Raw genomic sequence first — 21,252 nt, 5'->3', positions numbered from 1 at the left:
AGTATAATTTACCTCCTATCTCTCTAATCCATTCCTAATGATGGTAAGAATAGGAAAAGAAAAAAGGACTTTATTTCCTCATTTTAAAGCTGCTTTTAAAAATGTTCAAGCATTCTATTATAATAATACCCAGAAATCAAGGTAAAAATTTAATCCACATTCTGACCATTTGAATAAGTCATATGTTCCAACTTCTGTCCATGCAGGAATTTGTTACATGCCTAAAATTTCCTTTAAAAATGACACAAAATTGCAAAATACATTGCAGTAGCAATAAGTCTCCTTGCCTTCAATGTCAAGACTCTGAATACTGTACATCAGCTCCTAGCATGTTCATTAATACCTACTTTTTCTAAAACATGCAAGTCAACATATCAAGAAAATTAACCTTAAAAAGTTTTTAGAAAACAAATTCTGAAGATTTTGCAGAATACAAAACTTTTTTATGACCAATTCTTGATAACCAAGGAATGTGATGGCATATGCTATCAAATGAAGGACTAATGAATGAAGACAAATTTAACTAGAGATAAGTTTACTTTCAAGAAAGCACTTTGTCAATGCAAAAGCAAAGTTCAAGTATTGCAAACAAAGGAAAGGCAGGATGCAACATCTCATGTGCCATAACATGTCCTACAGAAAAGAAATAAAGCCCATATGATTTATAAATCAATTGCATTATATTACCTGATGCCATTTAGTCTCAATTGCCACAAGCAATCCTAACAACATTGACAGAACAAAATACCCCCAATCCATAAAATCTTGAGACCAACCAGTAACTAAGAACACTGTAGGATTTTCCCTTTCATGTTATATTAGCCTCATAATCTGACCAAAAAGTCAAATTATGTCACCATGATTTCAAAGCCTGCTGTTCTATTTTTTTTTAATTCATTCCATCTAGCCAAAGAGTGTATCTAAAGTTCTATATGCCAGTGTACTTGGAACACATTAATTCCATTAGCAGGCTATTTCAGGAAATAGTGAGCATATTTCTTGGAAACAAATACATGTGGTTAAAAAACAGTCTCAAAAAAAAAGTATGAGGTGAAAAACTGAAAACAAAGATGATTTTCAAATGCAATTAGAACTCTTTCCCATCACATATCAAAGTGTCATAACTGCTTCTTGACTGAGAAGTTGGTGTTTTGGATTTGGGTCTTTAAACCAAAAAAACCTATCTTGAGATATCACTATAAGGAGTCTATCTGCCTCTTAATCATAGGCAACTGCTAAATGAAGTGTATCTCTTTTCTCTGTTACATTACTATTGGCAACCAGATCCTCAGTAAGTGCCCAGAAATGTTTCCATGGTTACAAAAAGCATTCAGCATCCCTCTTGTTTTGGGCCAATTTAGCTTAAAATCTATTGTAGAGAAAAAATATGGCACATTAAGGAACATAAAATCAAGATACAATGTTATGAAAAGAATTCAAGGTTAAATGGGAAAAGCAGACTTGACAAGGCTTTTTAAAAAGTGCATATAAATCACTGATTAAAATGCCGCCTTTTCCTAGTGTATCTCCAAATACATCTCTTTAATAGACTGCAAAGCAGCCATGTACTGCAGCTGCCGTGATCCGTTGGAATAAAAAGAAAACTGAGCACTGATGATAATTTAAGACTGCTAGCCAGCAGGTAGACCCAAAAAAACCAAGTGTTTAATAGTCATACAGCTGAGAGTCCAGTCCCTTATCCTGGTTTCACAGAGGGCTCAGGGTATGTACATATTTTGAGGAAAGAGGAACAAGAGTCTTTGTTCACTGGTTAAGAGGCATTTGAAGTAAATTAGTGGGCTATATCACATCAGGAAGAGAGACAAAGATGGAAACTCCCTAAAGGCAACTTAGTAAAGCTCCCCCACCTATAAAGTCATGAGTGAGTTGGGCCAATGAGACTGTCTCATTTTAGGTCTCTACTGCATTCCCAACTCCCACCACCACCAACAGCCAGGACATTGAAAGCATTTGTGCATCTTCTGGAACATATTAAACAAATGGCATCAGCTTTGCAATAATCTGAACGAGGGGCTCATGATCTATACGTATGTATACTTGTCCACTCCCCATAGTGCTTTGTATACATGGTAGACATTCAATAAGCATTTGATTAAGTGAGAAAAGCCATCATACAAAACCTCTCTTTTTAGAGAAATTTTTCTCCCCATATTGACCTATACATTCACGCCTCCCTTTGTCATATTCTATTGCTCTTAGTTTCACTGTGAAATCAAAAAAAGTGAGTAAGATTTAGTCATAATACTGTTATGGACTAAATGGAAGACTTTCACTTCCAGGAAGATAGAATAGATGTACTTTTCCCTATTCTTCCCCCTAAGTACAATCAAAAACCCTAGACACTGTACATAAAACAAAGATAGGAAGACTAGAAGGTACAGAGAAGATGGTAGAATGGCCAGGGACCATGAAATTCAAGGAACAGCATGGTGGTGAGTTTCTTGGGTTGTTTTGCCACACATAGCCCAGACATGAAGCCGAAGAAGCTGGAAACCCATAAATGCCAACAGGCACAGACAAAAAAGTTCCCAAGAAAAGCCCGCTCTTTCTATGCAAAGGACCAGGGAAGGGGCAGCCTAGCAAAACAGAAAACTCAGATAATCAATGTTCTACTCTAGCTAAACAGCACAGTAAAAAAATAAAAAAAGAAAAGAAAAAGAGAAAGAAAAAAACTATTCCCTACCCTCATCCATGCCAGCAAAGTCCAAATGGGGAGCCTACATTCCCATCCTCACCAGGCTATAATGAGGCACCCTGATCAATATCCCCACCAGAGGGTGCCAAAGAAGGCAAAGTAGGGATCCAGGAATTTCATTTTTGATAGCCAATAATAAGCATCCTCTATCTCTATCAGAATACGCCACATGAGGAACTTGGACCCAGACTTGAATTGAGGCATTCCTGCCCCTCCCAACTTGGGGGGTATCAGAGGAGCTCTAGTGGAGACAAGATTTTCACCATCACCCAACAGTATTAAGGCTACCCTCAACTCAGTGTTAGTGGAACTCACATGGGAAGATAGAACTCCCATCCTCACCCAACATTAATGAGGACCACCCCTTCAAGAGTTAAGGAGGCCAAGAGGGAAACCTGGACTTCTGCCTCCACTAATAAGCTAATGCCCCCATTGCTCTCTCAGAGCCCTGTCAAAGACTTTCTTTCTGAGATGCCTTTTTGATGACTTCACTGTGTCATGAAAATAATGATAACTATTTCTCTATATGTATTCATATTGTTTTAGATACCATTTCTTCTTACAGTAGCTCCCTAGAGAGACAACATACATTCTTCCCTTCAATTTAGCCTCCAAACTGATGCTAGAGTTACCCTTCTAAAACAAGGCTCTGTTGGTGTCACTTATGATTATGATCTTCTTGAGATTCCCAACTGCTTTCAAAATAAAAGCTAAATCCCTAACACAGAAAAAACAAAGACCTTCCTAGGTGCAACCTAAGCTCTAGCCTCATTTTCCATCCCTGAAAATGTCAGGCTTGTCCACATATCTGTGTTCATGCCATTCCTCTAAAAGGAATGCTTTTCTCCCTCCATCCACCTGTTAAATTCTGACTCATGCTTACAGTTTGTAGTCCTATATCACCTGCTTTGTGAAACCTTTTCTGACCATCTCTGATAAAATTATCTCGAGTTACCATGTACCTAGTTGTTGTCACTTTACACAAACTTTTTTTATAGGACTCATTACATATGAGTAACTCTTAGGCATTACACAACTCATTATAGGAAAACCAATATCTTAGTTGTACATTTATCTCCCAGCCCAAACATGCTACTCTATTAATAAGAATGTCCAATTCAATTTTAGAATATAGTTTTAAGTGTGTATTTTCTAAGTCTCAGTTTCTACTTAGGATGTAGAACATTGGAAATAATGCTCCCACTCTTTCACAACAAAAACAATAAAATATAGGTATTTGTAAAATGACACATTTCTTAAACTCATCAGAGAGCTCTAGTCATAATATAAACAACTAGTCCAAAAGCGAAAAAAAGAAAACTTATTTCAAAGGAATAAAGGACTCAAGCATTGCCTTGCTAGGGGCAGATGCTGGATTTATGCAAGATGGTAAGAAGAAGCTTATATTTTCAAGGAATTTCTAAAGGCCAACTATGGACAAGCACAAGTGTACAGAACTCATAGGAGTCACAAATCCAAGGAAAATCGAAACCCATTTAGAAGCTCTTCTCCACAAAATTCATAAGAAAGACTGGAGGCAGGGCACAACAGGAGTAAAGAAAGTTTCTCTCATAGTGCAGTCCTGGAAGAGGGGAAGAGTGGCTACTATAGGAGAGGTAAGAAGTCTTGCCAAAATTCTTCTATGATATTTACATTATGGAACAAAGGATTTAAGCTACTTGGGGAAGGGAAGCAAATTTTGTCACTCCTAAACTACAGATAAAAACACATTAATATGGGGCGCCTGGGTGGCGCAGTCGGTTAAGCATCCGACTTCAGCCAGGTCACGATCTCGCGGTCCGTGAGTTCGAGCCCCGCGTCGGGCTCTGGGCTGATGGCTCAGAGCCTGGAGCCTGTTTCCGATTCTGTGTCTCCCTCTCTCTCTGCCCCTCCCCCGTTCATGCTCTATCTCTCTCTGTCCCAAAAATAAATAAACGTTGAAAAAAAAAAACAAAAAACAAAACAAAACAAAACAAAAAAACACATTAACATGAGTGAATAAAACAAAATTAAAAATTCCACCTTAGGAAAAGGGCAGAAAGAATTCTTAGGGTCAGACCATCAGGGGAGGGGCAAAATTATTGAGAAGGCCCTAACCCTGTGACACAGGGACATAAGAACTGCCTAAAATAGGCTGCTCCAAAACAGCAGAAAACAGAAATTTCCAACACAACCACACCACATTAGCAAATACCAAGTAATATAGAAGAAAGAAGGCTCCTTAAGGAGAGGGACAAAAGCCTAAAGAGAGAGACCCTTTCTGAGGCACAGGCAAAAAGAGGAGACTCAAGGCTGAAGATAGAGCAGATTTTCACAAAAATCTGTAGAAAACAAGCCCCTACCCTAAACACAATGTAATAATAGAGAACTTTGAAGCCTATGTAACACTGAGGTTAACAATAACAGCAAAACCCATACCCAGATCAAATTCTAACTAAATTGACCCAACCTTCTCCCAGCATTAGAAAAGGCTAATATTTTTTTCAATATTTGAAATTTATTGTCAAATTGGTTTCCATACAACTCCCAGTGCTCATCCCAAAAGGTGCCCTCCTCAATACCCATCACCCACCCTCCCCTCCCTCCCACCTCCCATCAACCCTCAGTTTGTTCTCAGTTTTTAAGAGTCTCTTATGCTTTGGCTCTCTCCCACTCTAACCTCTTTTTTTTTTTTCCTTCCCCTCCCCCATGGGTTTCTGTTAAGTTTCTCAGGATCCACCTAAGAGTGAACCCATATGGTATCTGTCTTTCTCTGTATGGCTTAAGAAAAGGCTAATCTTACTTCCAGATGGAAATACTATTTCCTTTCCCTACCTATGATGTTTGATTTGAATCAAAAATTACAAGACAAGCAAAATAAAAAGAAAGGAAAAATATACCATCGAGAGACAAAGCAATCAAAAAACCCAAACTCAGAGATGACTCAGATGTTGGAACTACCAGACAGGAAAGTTAAAGTAACTATAATTAACATATTAAAAGTCATAGTGGGAAAAGGGGGAACATGCATAAACTCATATGAAATTTCAGCAAAGAAGACTGAAATTATTTAAAAAAAATTTTTTTTTACATTTATTTATTTTTTGAGAAACAGAGTAAGACAAAGTGTGAGTGGGGTAGGGACAGAGAGAAGGAGACACAGAATCTGAAGCAGGCTCCAGGCTCTGAGTTGTCAGCACAGAGCCTGACGCGGGGCTCGAACCCACTGACCGTGAGATCATGATCTGAGCTGAAGTCGGATGCTCAACTGACTGGGCCACCAGGTGCCCCTGAAATTATTTTTTAAAGTCAAATCAGAATGCTAGAAATAAAAATATACGGTAACAGAGATGAACTCATCGTCAGACTTTCAGTGGACTCGTCATCAGACTTGACACAAAGAAACTAAACTTGTAGATGTCATTAGATTGTACCACCTAAACTGAAGTACAAAAAGGGAAAAAAGAGTGAAGGAAAAAGAACATTCAAGAGCTGTGAGACGGTATCAAAAGGTCTAATATTTGTGCAATTGGAATACTAGAGAGAGGAGCAAAAAGAATGTATTAGAAGCAATATTTGTAGAGATGGTGGCCAAGAATTTTCCAGAAGTAATGAAACTCACTAAACTACAGACACAAAAAGATCAGAGAACACCAAGACAAATCAACACCAGAACCCACACACATACGGACACATGCACACACACCCCTAGATATAGCTGCTGAAAACCACAGATAAACACAAAATCTTGAAGGTATCCAATAGAAAAAAAAGACACATTACATGCAGAAGAACAAAAGTAAGAATTACAGCATACTTCTCATATGAAAACTATGCAAGCCATGAGACAGTGAAATGACAACCTTAAAGTGCTGGGGAAAAAAATAACTGTCAACTCAGAATTCCATACTTAGCTGAAATCTATTTCAAAAATAAATATTTTTCAGACAAACAACTAAGATAATTCATTAGCAGCACATACGCCTAAGCTAAAGACTTCAAATAGCATAAATGAGGCAAACATTCTTATTTTAATCAGAGAGACAACCAATCTAGAGACAACCATCTAAAGCAAAACAGCATCAATGTATTGAGTATTTCTTTCATGTATAAAAGTAAAATGTATCATAATAAAACAAAGGACTTGAGGGAAAAATTGGGAATATACTGTTGTAGCATCACTAAACTATACCTAAAAGCAGTAAAACATTTTTTCAAGGTAGAGTGCAATTAAAGATATATGTTGTAAATCCTAGCATGACCATTAAACATTTTTTAAAAAGATACATAATTTTTTAATTAAAAAAAAGAGATATAAATAATGAGCCCAGAGTGGAGAGGAAATGGAATCTTAAAAATAGTCAATTCAAAAGAAGGCAGAAAAAAAAATAGGATGAAAGAAATGAAGAATAGATGAAACAAATAGGAATAATCTAATGACAGATTCTATTTCAACAATATCAAAAATTACATTAAATATAAACAATTAAGACCAACGAAACAGTGAAAAAAAAGACCAATTAACTGAAAATTTGTTAGGTTGGATGAAAAAAAAAAAAAGACCCAATTTTATGTCATGCACAAGAATACCACTATAAATATAAAAATAAATTTTTAAAAAAAATTTTTTTTTCAACGTTTATTTATTTTTGGGACAGAGAGAGACAGAGCATGAACGGGGGAGGGGCAGAGAGAGAGGGAGACACAGAATCGGAAACAGGCTCCAGGCTCTGAGCCATCAGCCCAGAGCCCGACGCGGGGCTCGAACTCACGGACCGCGAGATCGTGACCTGGCTGAAGTCGGAGGCTTAACCGACTGCGCCACCCAGGCGCCCCTAAAAATAAATTTAAAGTTAATGAATATACATGTCAACACTAATCAAAAGAATATTGGGAGGCTCCTGAGTGGCCCAGCCGGTTGAGCTCAGGTCATGATCTCACAGCTCCTGAATTTGGGCCCCACATCAGGCTCCATGCTGACAGCTCAGAGCCTGGAGCCTGCTTCAGATTCTGTCTCTCTCTCTGCCCCTCCCCTGCTCATACTCTGTCTCTCTCTCTCAAATATTACCAAACATTCTTAAAAAATTAAAACAAAAAAAAGAACACTGGAGGGGCACCTGGGTGGCTCAGTTGGTTAAGTATCATATTCTTTTTTTTTTTTTTTTAATGTTTGCTTGAACCCATGAACCAAGAGATCATGACCTGAGATGAAGTCGGAAGCTTAATAGATGGAGCCACCCAGGCGCCCCAAGCATTGTACTCTTGATTCTGGCTCAGGTCATGATCTCACGGTTGGTAAGATCAAGCCTCACATCAGGCTCCCTGCTGACAGCACGAAGCCTGCTTCCTCTTCCTCTCTATGCTTCTCTCTCTCTCTCTCAACACATACATACATACATACATACATACATACATACATAAACAAACAAACAAACAAACAAACATTTAAAAAAAGAAAGAGCTGGAATAGTCATATTAATATCAAAATAGACTTCAGGGATAAAAAAGGTGTATTACATAATGAGCAAAAAGTCAATTCATCAAGGAAGCACATATTTCTACAATGTATATGGAATTAAAAACAGGGCTTCAAACTACATGAAGCAAAAACTGCTAGAACTGGAAAGAAAAATAGCCAAATCCACAAGAAGAGTTAGAAACTGCAATACTTTTCTCTCAGTAATCAACAAAACAAAATCAGTTGGCAAAATCAGTGGATAAAATAAGTATATAAAAAAAAAATCTGAGAAAAACATCCTCAAAAAACATGAAGTAATTTATAGAACACTGTGCCCAACAACAGCAAAATACGTAGACTTTTTCAAATACATAGGAAACATTCAACAAGTCAGAACATATTCAGAACGATAAAACAAACTTTAACTAATTAAAAAAACCCACAAAATTATATAAAATATATACTTAGACCATACTGAATTAAACTAGAAATTAGTAACAGAAAGTTATCTAAAATATTTCCAATATTTGGAACATAACCAACATACTTTTAAGTAAACCACGTATCAAAAAAAGTCAAAGGGAAACTAGAAAATATTTTCTAATGACAAGTTATTAATAATTATTGGATGCACATAAAGCAGTTCTTATAGGGAAATTTATACATTTAATAATTATATTAGAAAAAAGTAAGAACAAATTATAACCAAAGCAAGCAGAAGAAATTAATAAAGATAATAGTAGAAAGCAATAAAATCAGGAACAGAGAAACAATCGAGAAAAATTAATAAAACCAAAAACTAGTTCTTTGGAAAAAAAGATATATAAATTAGATAATAATTTACTCAGACAGACCACACCCTCTGCAAAATATGAAGACAAAAATCACCAATATCAGGAAATTTAAAACATTTAAAAGATAGCAAGGAAATACTATGTCTATAAATTTAACAACATAGATGACATTTTAAAAATTCTTGAAAAACACAAACTGCATAAAATCACTCAAGAAAAAAGACATATAACTTGAATAATCCTATACATACTAAAGAAACTGAATTTGTAGTTGAAAATATTCCCCTTCCCCATCCCTACTTCTCAACACACAAAATTCCTGGTTCAGATGGGTTCGCTGGAAAACTATAGAAAACTTCTGAGAAACAAATAATGCTTGTTTAATTCAAATTTTTCTAGACTACAGGAAAGGAAAAATGTTTCAGAATTCATTTTGAATTCATTGTGAGGCCAACATTATCCAGATACCAAAACTACACAAAGAGTACAAGAAAAGAAAACTACAGCCTACTATCCCTAATGAAAACAGAAGGAAAACAAAATCCTCAACAAAACAATGGCAAAACAAATCCAGCAATACATGAAAAGAACAGTACCATGATCAAGTGGATTTTATCCTGGGTATGCAAGACAACTTCAACACTCAAAAATTAATCAGTGTAATTCATTTCAACAGACTAACCAAGAAAGATCACATAATCATATCTATATTTGCAAAACAGCATTTTACAGAACTCCTTTTTGATGAAAACTCATAGCAAACCTATAGAAGGGAACTTCTTCAATAAAATAAAGAGCATCTACAGATACCTACACCTAAATACTAAGTAATAGTGAAAGACAAAGTTTTTCCAGTAAGCTCAAGATCAAGGCAAAGATATCCATTTTCATCACTCTTATTCAACAGAGTGCTCAATAGAGCATAATCAGTTAAGATAAATCAATAACAGAAAGGGATATTGGGAAGGAAGAAATAAAACTGTCCTTTTTCCCACTAATTGTATTATTTTCTATGTAGAAAATCCCAAAATACCTACAAAAAACAATTAGAACTAACAGTAGGTTTAGAGAGATTGCAAAATATAAGGCCATTATACAAAAGTCAATGGCATTTTTACATACTAGCAAACAGCAGTTTTAAATTTAAAGTTTTAAAAGTATTCTTTACAAAAGCATCTCCAAAGAGGAAATACTTAGGTATAAATCTAACAAAATATGTATGAGACCCTTTATGCTGGAAACTACAAAACAGATGGAAAAAAATCCAAGCACTAAATAAAGCAATATACCATGTTCATGAATTGAAAAACAAATATTATCAATATATCATTCCCTCCAAACTGATCTGTGGATTCAACACAATTCCAATCAAATTCCCAGCATAATTTTTTAATCAAAAGTTTATTCTAAAATGTATATAGGAATCAAACCACAAAAGACTCTTAATGATAGAGAACAAACTGAGGGTTGCTCGAAGGGGAGGTGGGTAAGGGGATGAGCTAAATAAGTTATGGGTATTAAGGAGGGCACTTGTTAGGATGAGCACTGGAAGTTATATATAAGTGATGAATCACTAAAATCTACTCCTGAAACCAATATTACACTATATGTTAACTAACTAAAATTTAAATTAACATGATAAAAAAATAAAAATTAAATGGAGAAGCAAATATAATCAAAACAATGTTTTAAAATAATAAAGTTGGAGGGCCCACACTACCTGATTTCCAGACCTATTATAAAGCTATAGGAATCAAGGGTGCCTGAGTGGCTCAGTCAGTTAAGCATCTGACTCTTGATTTCAGCTCAGATCATGATCCAAAGGTCATGGGATTGAGCCCCACATGGGGCTCCACACTGGGCATGGAGCCTGCTTAAGATTCATTCTCTCTCTGTCTTTCTTTCTCTCTCTCTCTCTCTCTCTCCCCCCCACCCCCTGCCGCTCTCCCCTGCTCACATGCTTTCTCTAAAATTAAAAAAAAAAAAAAGTTATAGGAATCAGGACAGTGTGATATTAGAGAAAGAATACAAATATAGATTATTGGGAAAATATAGAGTCCAGCAATAGACCCACTCATGTATAGATAATATATTTCTGACAAAGATCCCAAAGCACATAATGGAAAAAGGATAATCATTTCAACAAATGAGATAGGAATAATGGACATCTATATTGAGGGTGGGAGGGAAACACTTTCATCCATACTTCATATCATATTTAAAAATTACCTCAAAATGTATGTCCCTAAATGTAAAACCCATATCTCTAAAATTTCCAGAATAAAACACAGAAAAATGTCTTTGTAACCTTAGGCTATACAAAGATTTCTTAAATATGATAACAAAAGCACAATTCATAAAAATAAAAAACTTGATGAGATGGATTTCATGTAATTAAGAATCTTTGTTCTTCAAGGGACACCATTAAGAGAAGGAAAAGACAAGCCACAAAACTGGGAGAGAATATTTGTAAATTGTAGACCAATAGAAAAGATCCAGAAAAGTATCTCATACTCAGAATATAAACATAACATTCAAGTCTTGAAGATTAAAAAGCAGTTCAATAACAGTGGGCAAAAGATTTGAAGACTTTACTAAGAAGCCACACAGATGATAGATAACTGCATGAAAAGATGCTCAAAGTCATTAGTTATTGGGGAAATGAAAATTAAAATCAAAACAAGAGTTAAAACCTATGAAAGGCCTTGAGATTTTATCCTACTTGCACACTAACAACTTTTCCTGCTACAATTTTTATGGATGTTGGCAGAAGACATAAGACTTGAGTCAGAGACAAAGGATGTTTTATTACAGCACCACATACAACATGAACATCACATTCACGTCAGTCCCCCACTCTCCAAGTACTACGGGGGCGATGCAGAGGCAGGCTCAGATAGATGCCCAGCATGGAAGCCATGTCACAGCCAAGGAAGACCCAGCTTGTGAAATCTCTACCATTTGCAAGCAAATCTGCCTAAGCTTTGCCCTGAAGAGAGACATTATCTTTATTAGACTGAAAGGCAAACAAATCTTCTCTCTGCTCTGAAGAGAGATGCTATCTCTATCTTCCAAGGCTCTTTGTCATACAAACATCCTTGAAAAGATAGTCTAAAGTAAGAGGCTGTTTGTGACTTTGCTCATAGGACAGACTGGAGACCAGAGGAGAGTGATCTCCCAATAAGAGCTATCAGTACACACCTGTGAGAATGGCTGAAAAACATTTTATGATAACACTAAGGTAAAGTGAGAATGAGTGACTACATTAATTTTGGGAATGTGAAGTGGTATTCAGATAACAGCAGAATTTCTTAAAGTTAAACGTATACTTCCCATATGACCTACTCCTAGGTATTTACCTAGTTGAAATGAAAACTTACAGGGGCGCCTGGGTGGCTCAGTCGGTTGAGCGACCGACTTCAGCTCAGGTCACGATCTCACGGTTCGTGAGTTCGAGCCCCGCGTCGGGCTCTGGGCTGATGGCTCAGAGCCTGGAGCCTGCTTCCGATTCTGTGTCTCCCTCTCTCTCTGCCCCTCCCCCGTTCGTGCTCTGTCTCTCTCTGTCTCAAAAATAAATAAACATTAAAAAAAATTAAAAAAAAAAAAAAGAAATGAAAACTTACATTTGCACCCAAACCTGTTTCGCAAATGTTTATAGCAGCTTTATTTACATTGCTAAAAACTGGAAACAACCCAAATATCCCTCAACTGATGAATGGATCAACAAACTGTGGTGCATTCATGCAGTGGAATACTACTCAGCAATTAAAAAAAAAAAGAAGCAGCAAACTACTGAAACACACAGCAACATGGATGAATCTCAAATGCATTACTGTAAGCACATAATAAAAGAAGCCAGATTCAAAAGGCTACCATCTGCATATTTCCATTTATATAGCATTCTGGAGAAGACAAAATGATAGAAAGAAAATGTACCAGCAATTTCCCGGAGCTGGTGGTAGAGAAATGAGTACAAAGGGACTTGGGGGAATTTTTTTTTTTTGAGGTGATGGAATGGTTTATACCTCGGTTGTGGCAGTGGTTACAAGACTGTGTATTAAAACAGAGCCATATACTAACAAGGATGAATTTTACTATATGCAAATTATAACTTGAAAAAGGGAAAGGAAAAAAAAGAGAAATAATATGTATAAACTCTCGAATTGGACTTCCTGAGCTGTGCCTCTTTCTAAATATGGATCTTGGGTATATTCTCAAGTTCTCTAAGCATAATCTTCTCAACTGTGATGTGAGAAAAATAATAGTATCTATGTCTTAGAGTTGTTAGCTTACCTTGTTGTAATGATGTTCCATCATTAATTATTATTTGGTGTCCTATTATATACCTAGCATTATGCTTGAAGTTAGGGATACAAAAATTAATCTATGATGTGGCTCCTGCCTTCTGGGAGGCTATGATCCACAGAATAAACATCCCCTGAATAAACCAATAAACACATTGTTTTTTTACTGCTGTTAGATTATTACAACAATTACACAAATTTTAAAAATCCAATTTCAAGCAACTATTAAGCCAAATTCATGTTAATCATTTTAAATACAGTTCAACTTTAGCAAGAATTTTCTAAATTAGGAATAGAAATTTCAAGTCAAATCTAAGAAATCCTATTGGTTGCCCAGATGTTTCTAAAATTATCTCTACAGATAATTTTTAAAAGCTTGAAATTGAATTTATTTATAAGTTTGTCATATTCAGAAAGAATATCAGCCTCCCTTGTTTTTACCAATTTATTCTAGCATTTCAACATTAATTTAAGTAAGAGTATCAAGAAAGTACTATAAAAAGAATATGAAATTATGTTTCCTCATTTTCTATGATTTCATGTATCTGGATAAAATGTTTCCTTAAAAAGATAAAACTAAGAGGAATCACTGAAAATGGATGAAGAGGCTGTGAAGTATTCCAGAAAAGTCTGCTTCCCCCAAAAAGAAAGGAATTAGTGACATCACCTTTAAGTCACATAAAAGATCCAAGAATCTTGGTGATATATGTATGCATTACAAGCACACATCACATATACACACCCAACACCTTTCTTGGCCTGTCAGGTACCTCTGTCCCTCAACCAAGTCGAATGTTCTTACTTCAGGCTTAGAGCGTTAGAAACATGAGAAATTCTTGCCAGGACATACTATAGCTACTTTTACAGAGTTAATTACATTTTCACTATATTCAACATATCTGACAGGATAAAGCTCTAAAGACAGTTTGTTGTAAATGTGTCCTTTCCACTCAGGGCTTAAAGAAAATCAAGCTATTCTTATTTCAGAGATTTCCTATCTACTGTCATCTCACATCACGTCTCAGTGAAACGCTGTGAAAAGTGTTCTTGGAGTGTTATCAACTAAAAATTTTGCAACAAGTATGGCTTTTTGCACAGGATTTCACACCGAATAATATAGTAACATCTAGAGATTCCTAACCAAGTGAAAAAAAGAGAACATTTTAAAAGATCGTTTAAAAAGCATGACATATGCACAAGGGCTTCTCAAACAGAGCCCACAAACTTGTTTTCACCATTTTGCTTGCTCTGAACTATTGTTCTGGAGTATGGAACCCACAAATACAGATCTCCCAACGTTTTATACATTGAAAATATTCCTAAGGAGTATATCTCTCAATAAGAAGCCAGTATGTGGAAACGTTTAAAGAGAGAGAAAAATAAAATTCATATGATAACTAAAACAAGTCAAAATAAAATTAGTAGAAATGTCCTTTGGCAGAACCCAGAGAAAATAATCACTGGCTACCTTACCTTGCATTTTTCCATTAACATTTTCTAAAATACCAGAGAGCTGGCTGTCAAAGCTGTGCTGAAGACCACTTCTTTGCTTTTCAAGGTGACGTTGTTCCTCAGCAATAGAAGAGAGCATATGTGGTGGCTTTTGGTCATCAAGGGTCTGACTGGGCCACTGGGACATTATGGAACAGGAGTCCTTTTCAGGTTGGCTAAGTCTGGGGCTTGAACTTTGAGCAGAGTCCTGCAAATCACTATTACAACAGGAGAAATGATCCACTTCAAGAAACAAGGGATTTTCATCCTCTTGACGCCAATCATTGCCTTGTTCTTCATCTTCAAAGTAAGCTTCCTGAATCTGAATATCATCTAAGTCCTGGTCTAGCTTTTCACTTAATTTAGAGTCTTGCTTGTTTAAGTTAACCAGCGAAGCAGATAACATATCTCCTGCTTGCTGGAGAGCTTCATAAACCCGGGATATCCAGGAAGAGAGAGGCTGGAAGAAGTTCTGACCATCCTGGGACGCCATGGCCAACACCATGGCCAGCTATCTGATGTCTACAAGTCCACTTGTTCAGTTCCTTCAGTACTCTGGACTTAATGTGAACTACAGAATAAGCATGATGGCAAATTAAATTGGAGATCTCTTAATGGCTGTGAATAGTTCACTCTCAAAACTTCTCAGCTGAAACAGAGGAAAGAAATACTTACACCTATTAAAGTAACAACCTCAGACCCATTACCAGATAACCTATAATCAATGTCAAACAACATTTGGAGACAAAAAGAGATCATCATTGAAGTCTGAAAGTAGCTAAATAAAAATGACTGGAAATCTAAATGTAGATTATTTCAATGCCTATTCACCTACTCAGGCATGTGCAAAACTTCCATCAGCAGTAATGGGCTCTATTCATGTGGACTGAGAGAAGTCTATCCCCATAGACCATACTTAACAATGTGAAAAGGATAAATGAATCTTCATTAAGAGGCAGTTGGACATGACATTTCAAAATACAAGAAAGGTTGGATGCTTCATCTACGAACCTGCAGATCCCAGTGAGCAGGCTAATAAGCATCTCTGCTTCATGACACAAAGATTTATCCATTCAAAGGAGATGTGTGCCTGGAATTAAAAAGCTTTTAACAGATCTTAAAGTAAGATTTTATATTTTTGTGCAATTTCTAGAAATCATTTATATTCTTGGGGAGCAAAGAACCACTGCAAAACAGAGTGGCAAGTGGAGTATGCAGCTTACTGGAGACATGGTCCTCACATCTGGTTGCCTTTGTCTGTGTTCCAGCCTCCCCAAGACATCCCTCTACAGCCTGCAAGACTCCTGAGAGACCTTCCTTCCCACAAGATTCACAACCTGAAGGAGGGGGCTATAAGGACATCAACATAGCAACAGGGCACAACGAAGATTCTAGAGCTAAACATCTATACTTTTATACACATGCATGCATACAAACATATACATAAATTCATACACATATGTATGTGTATTGTACATACATATGTACAATATATATATACACACATATATATGTGTGTGTGTATATATACACATATATATATTCATATATATATACACACATATATATGTATATATGTGTGTATATATACATATATGTGTGTGTATATATATATATATGTTATTTATGTATATATATGTGTGTGAATATTTATATATATCTTATTGCCCTAACAATGCTCATCAACAGCTCAGGATGAATGCTATAAATGATGGCAGAGCCTAAATTCACTGATTGTGCTTAACTACCCCATCTCTTCTATAGCAATAGCTTCCTTCTGACTCAGTCTACCAGCACTCCTGTATATTTCAGGCTTCTTGACCTCAGGCTACTGCAATTGATAGGATTGCCTACCTTCTCCTAAAATTTTCCTTCTAGCTTTTTTTTTTTTTTTTTTTTTTTTTTTTTTTTTAGTTTTTGTAATAGCCATTCATACATGCATTGATTCATCAATAAACAATACTCATCACCTGGGAGAGCTGATCCATCCAATAAGGCTCAACATTTTTGTATACAAAATATACATCTCCAGCCCTTAGCTCAATCCCTCTATACAGGTTTGTATCCCTGGTTATGTATGCTAGTGGTTCACAAACTTTGTGGGAGAATAACCTGGTAATCTAATTAAAAAAAAAAAAAAAAGAAAAGAGTCTCAGACTGGTTGAAGGAATACACCCTGGATCTTTTTATTTTTGTCAAGTTTCTCAGGTGACTCTGACACACACCAAAGTTTGAGAGATGCTGATCTGAGGAAAAAGCGACACTTGGGCGTCTCACCAAAATCTCAAATTCAGCCGTCAAAACTAGCACATAACTTTTGCTACTATAAGGGTTCAACACCCTAGACTCACATCTGTGACTTTCTCTCTTCACCTCTGCTCCCTTACATTCCTTACATTCCAAGTTCTGCTAGCTTTAGGTCTATGAAGACTCTTCCATTATGTTTGTAGAGTGATCACTTTTCCTACACTCTAATCTTCCCAGATATTACATACCTAGTTGGTTTCCGTCTCAAATCTTCTCCAGCCTCAATCCATCCCTTGAGGTTTGCTCACCATAACCTGACCTTCAATCAGGTCTATTGTCTGTCTCCTCCCCTAGAATAGATATTCCTAGAGGGCAGGGACTGTAGGTTTTATTCCCTAGCTTATCCACAATGTCTAGAAGTGTGCTAAGTATGTAGTCAATTCTCAAGAAATGAACTAATGAGTGCTATTTAATATTGTGCCTAGAACAGTGTGTAGCATAAAGTGTGTACTCAAATTCACTAAATTGATGAATAGACCTCAGAATTGTTGAAAACATCTTAACATCACCACACAAATCCCCTGCAGGGTATTATAAAAGGGTTCTTTCAGCATTTCTTCCACTCCATTTCACCACCCACACAGTTTTTGTTTGTTTTTCCTCCACAAATATTGTGCCTCAGTTGTGCTTCAGATGATCACAGACCTAGAAAGTTCCCTGAGAAATCACGGGGTTTAGCTTCTAACACTGTCTTTCAGTACTTGAAACGTTTTAAGATGGAGATTGCATATCTTCCTTAATAATCCTTTCTATTGTTTTATTACACAGAGAAAACTTTATTTTCATATTCAATCCAAAATCTTTTAATTTAAGCCAGGGTTTTCTCATCCAATCTTTGAACTAGTAACAGCCTCTGTTCTTTTTTTTTCGCCACAAAATAGGTTTATTTTAGAAATTTTAGGGAAAAAAGATAAGCAAAAATAAAAGAGGTAATAAGGCATAGTCTCCATCACCCAAAGATAACCAGCCTTTTATTCTACGTCCATAGGATAATTTTTTATACATATAATTCATTGTCAAGTTAGCTTATATACAGAATATACAATGTGCTCTTAATTTCAGCATAGATTCCTATGATTCATTACTTACATACAACACCCAGTGCTCATCAAAACAAGTGCCCCCCCAATGCCCATCATCCATTTTCCCCTCACCCCTGCCCCCCCCCATCAACCCTCAGTTTTTTCTTTGTATTTAAGAGTCTCATATGGTTTGGCTCCCTCTCAATTTCTAACTACTTTTTTCCTTCCCTTCCCCCATGGTCTTCTGTTAAGTTTCTCAAATTCCACATGAGTGAGAACCATCCACGTTGTTGCAAATGTAACAGCCCATGTTCTGGGTCTCATATCTCTTTCTTTTGCAATCTCTGTCTATCAAAGCCTCTAGGCAATTTTTCTAAAAAAAATAAAGCTTATATCACTCCCCTAGTTTAAAAGGAAAATCAAAAAAGAAACCCTACTGAGGTTTTCCTATTACTTATAGTGCAGAATTTGAGCATTGGCAGCCCATCTGTCAAAATCACCAAACCCTGTGTTTATTGATGCAGAATTCTTTAAAAATTAATTTTGATGCCTCCAATTCACTACAGTCCTCATCTCTCCCTGTTATATGTACCTACTTGCTTTATTCACTTTTATGTAGCCTGCCTGACCCCCTGGAAGCATCTGAATTTTTAAGTCCTACCCTATAGGATAAAGTTCACATTCTTTACGATGGCATACAAGAGAAGAGAGGCTCAAAAAATGAACAATCAGGGGTGCCTGGGAGACTCAGTCAGTTAAGCATCTGACTCTTGATTTCAGTTCAGGTCATGATCTCATGGGTTCGTGAGTTGGAGCACTGGGTAGGGCTCGAGCTGGGTGTAAGCCTGCTTAAGATCCTCCCTCCCTCCCTCTTTCTCTCTCTCCCTCTCTCTCTTCCTGGCTCACATGTATGCTCTCTCTTATCCAAAATTTAAAAAAAAAAAAAAAAAAAAAAGAACAATCAGCACTACCTAACTAACCTTAGTACTGGAGGGGTCCTAGAGACCTCCTGTAAGTTGCCAACTCTAACTGATGAATCACTGGATGTGAGGACTTCTGGGAGGTGGAGTCTCAGATCAGTGGCTATTTATCAACCAGTTTGGAAGTATTTCAATTGCTTCACAGCTCACAAAGCCATCCCTCTTGTCCTGACAGAATGTCTAGCTCTGTATGAGCTGTTCCCAATAACACTGCCCCACAGTGATAACTTGGCTATTCTTCACCACCCCTCATTGTAAAGTCCTATGTTCCAGTCACACTAACACACTAAGCATTTGTCATAGTAACTGTGCTCTTCCCTGACTTCTGTTTGCTCTGCCCAGATGCCTTCTCTCCCTGGCCTGCCTGGTAGATACTTACTCATTCTTTACAATGAAACTCCTATTGCATATGTCAACACTTCTACAGTCAAAGGTGTGGCCTCAGAGTACTTTAAATGTGTCTTTATGATGTAAGTTTCACTGGATATGGTAATTATTTGTCAATCTTCCTCTTCCAATGGACACTATTTAGAATTAATAATTCTAGGACCCACACAGGGTAAGGGCTCTTTATCTAATGTTTGCTATGTGAATGAATGAATGAATGAATGAATGTTACTAATGAACAATTTTCTTCATCTATAAAGTGGAGTTAACTCACCAGATAACCCTTAATAGTTCCTTTCTGCTTTGAAACCCAAGAATTTACCAGTGTGGGCCAAAAAGCATTATAATATTGAGCCTGGATATATTCAGCATTAAGTTGCCTTTTCAAAGATTGGTTCTGTACCTTTGTCAATAACCACTGTCAGATGATTTTGGAGCAATTAGAAAGGGGCCAAATATCCAATATCCATCTATATATTAAACAGTGTCCAATTGTTATATTCTACAATACTAAAAAAGAAAGGGCACCTAAAGCTGGAACATGAAAAATTACCTACTTAGCAACACTGGAGACATTTCATTTTATACTAAAGCAGTATAAAGCCAAAAGAACTAAGTGCTAGCAGAGTAACCAGGGAAATATCTTTGTTTCTTGGGTAAATCTCAACTAGCTTGGTAGAGCACACCAAAGGTAATAGCAGATGTATACCTCGTATCCTAGTTCTTCAGGAACTTTCTTACAGCTGAAAAGACAAACTGGCGTGTGGTGTCACAATAATTATTTTTAAACACATAGGAAAAGAAAAGTAGTAAAGAAAAGACAGTCCAGGTCCTTGGATTAGAAGGAAAAATACAGATAAAGTCTGTGGTATCTGAGAAGGCTCACCATTCAAATTTACAGTTCATGATACTTCATTATTCCAAGTATTAAAAAAAAAAAAAAAGGTGTGTGTGTGTGTATGTGTGTGTAACATAAAAGCTCCTACCATAAACATAATCAAGGAAAGTTTACAGCTTCTCAAAATACTCAGAATAAACTGGCAATCTAATAAAGAATTAGTTAACAACCAACTCACAGGAATAAAAGGTCCAGCATAGGGAATATAGTCAATGATATTGCAATAGCATTTTATGGTGACAGATGGTAGCTACACTTGTCGTGAGCATAGCATAATGTATAGAGAAATTGAATCATTATGTTATACACCTGAAACTAATGTAACATTATGTGTCAACTCTACTCAAAAAAATTTTTTTTAAAGAATTGGTAACAACCAATAAATAAAAGTGAAAGGAAAACCATCGATATATTCCTAGGGCTACATTACATTTCTTTAAATAGCATTTTAATTAGAATTTTTCTCTATTAATTTTAATTATAAAAGTGTTTAATTAAGGTCATTTTAAACATAGGAAGTAACTGAACAGTAAACATTAAAGAGTTGTTTCTGTAGGGGGGAAAACTATCAAATTCCTGAGTCATATGCTTTGTCATGTATTTTGACCATCCTCACCAAGGGTAATTGTGAGCAGAAAAGGAGTGGTTCCATACCCAGAATAATAATGCTCACGGTCCCTTAAAGGCTGTTAGTTAAATCTTTCTGACCCCATTTTCTATCTAATGACAGATGTTTGGAGGGAGGGAGGAAAGCTATCACCTAAGAAGAAATACTGGCTTCTAGGAGATATGCCTTAAAAATGGCTGTTATTTTGGTGAAAGATAAAGTGGAAGTCTGTATGCGTGTGCAATTTTTAAAGGATTATGAGCTCCTGGAGAGAGTCAAACACATTCTGGGAGAAAAGAAAATGTTTCC

At 36.4% G+C, this 21,252-nt stretch overlaps 1 protein-coding gene across 8 annotated transcripts in view; it reads right to left on the bottom strand.

Annotated features, from left to right (window-relative positions):
• The window catches only part of SYT16 (synaptotagmin 16), a 260,098-nt gene that overhangs the window by 90,710 nt on the left and 148,136 nt on the right, over nt 1–21,252 (bottom strand). For 3 of the 8 annotated variants that reach the window (XM_045451177.1, XM_045451180.1, XM_045451178.1), the window contains exon 3: nt 14,725–15,391. The exons of the other annotated variants lie outside the window; for them this stretch is intronic. In XM_045451177.1, the coding sequence (XP_045307133.1) occupies nt 14,725–15,247 (523 nt within the window). In that variant the 5' untranslated portion in view covers nt 15,248–15,391. The remainder of the gene's footprint in view (nt 1–14,724; nt 15,392–21,252) is intronic. 8 annotated transcript variants of the gene reach the window in all.

Source organism: Leopardus geoffroyi, chromosome B3, assembly GCF_018350155.1.
Source record: "Leopardus geoffroyi isolate Oge1 chromosome B3, O.geoffroyi_Oge1_pat1.0, whole genome shotgun sequence".
Taxonomy (NCBI): Eukaryota; Metazoa; Chordata; class Mammalia; order Carnivora; family Felidae; genus Leopardus; species Leopardus geoffroyi.
Note: the sequence above shows the minus strand (reverse complement) of the source record. Positions and strands in the feature narration are given on the sequence as shown.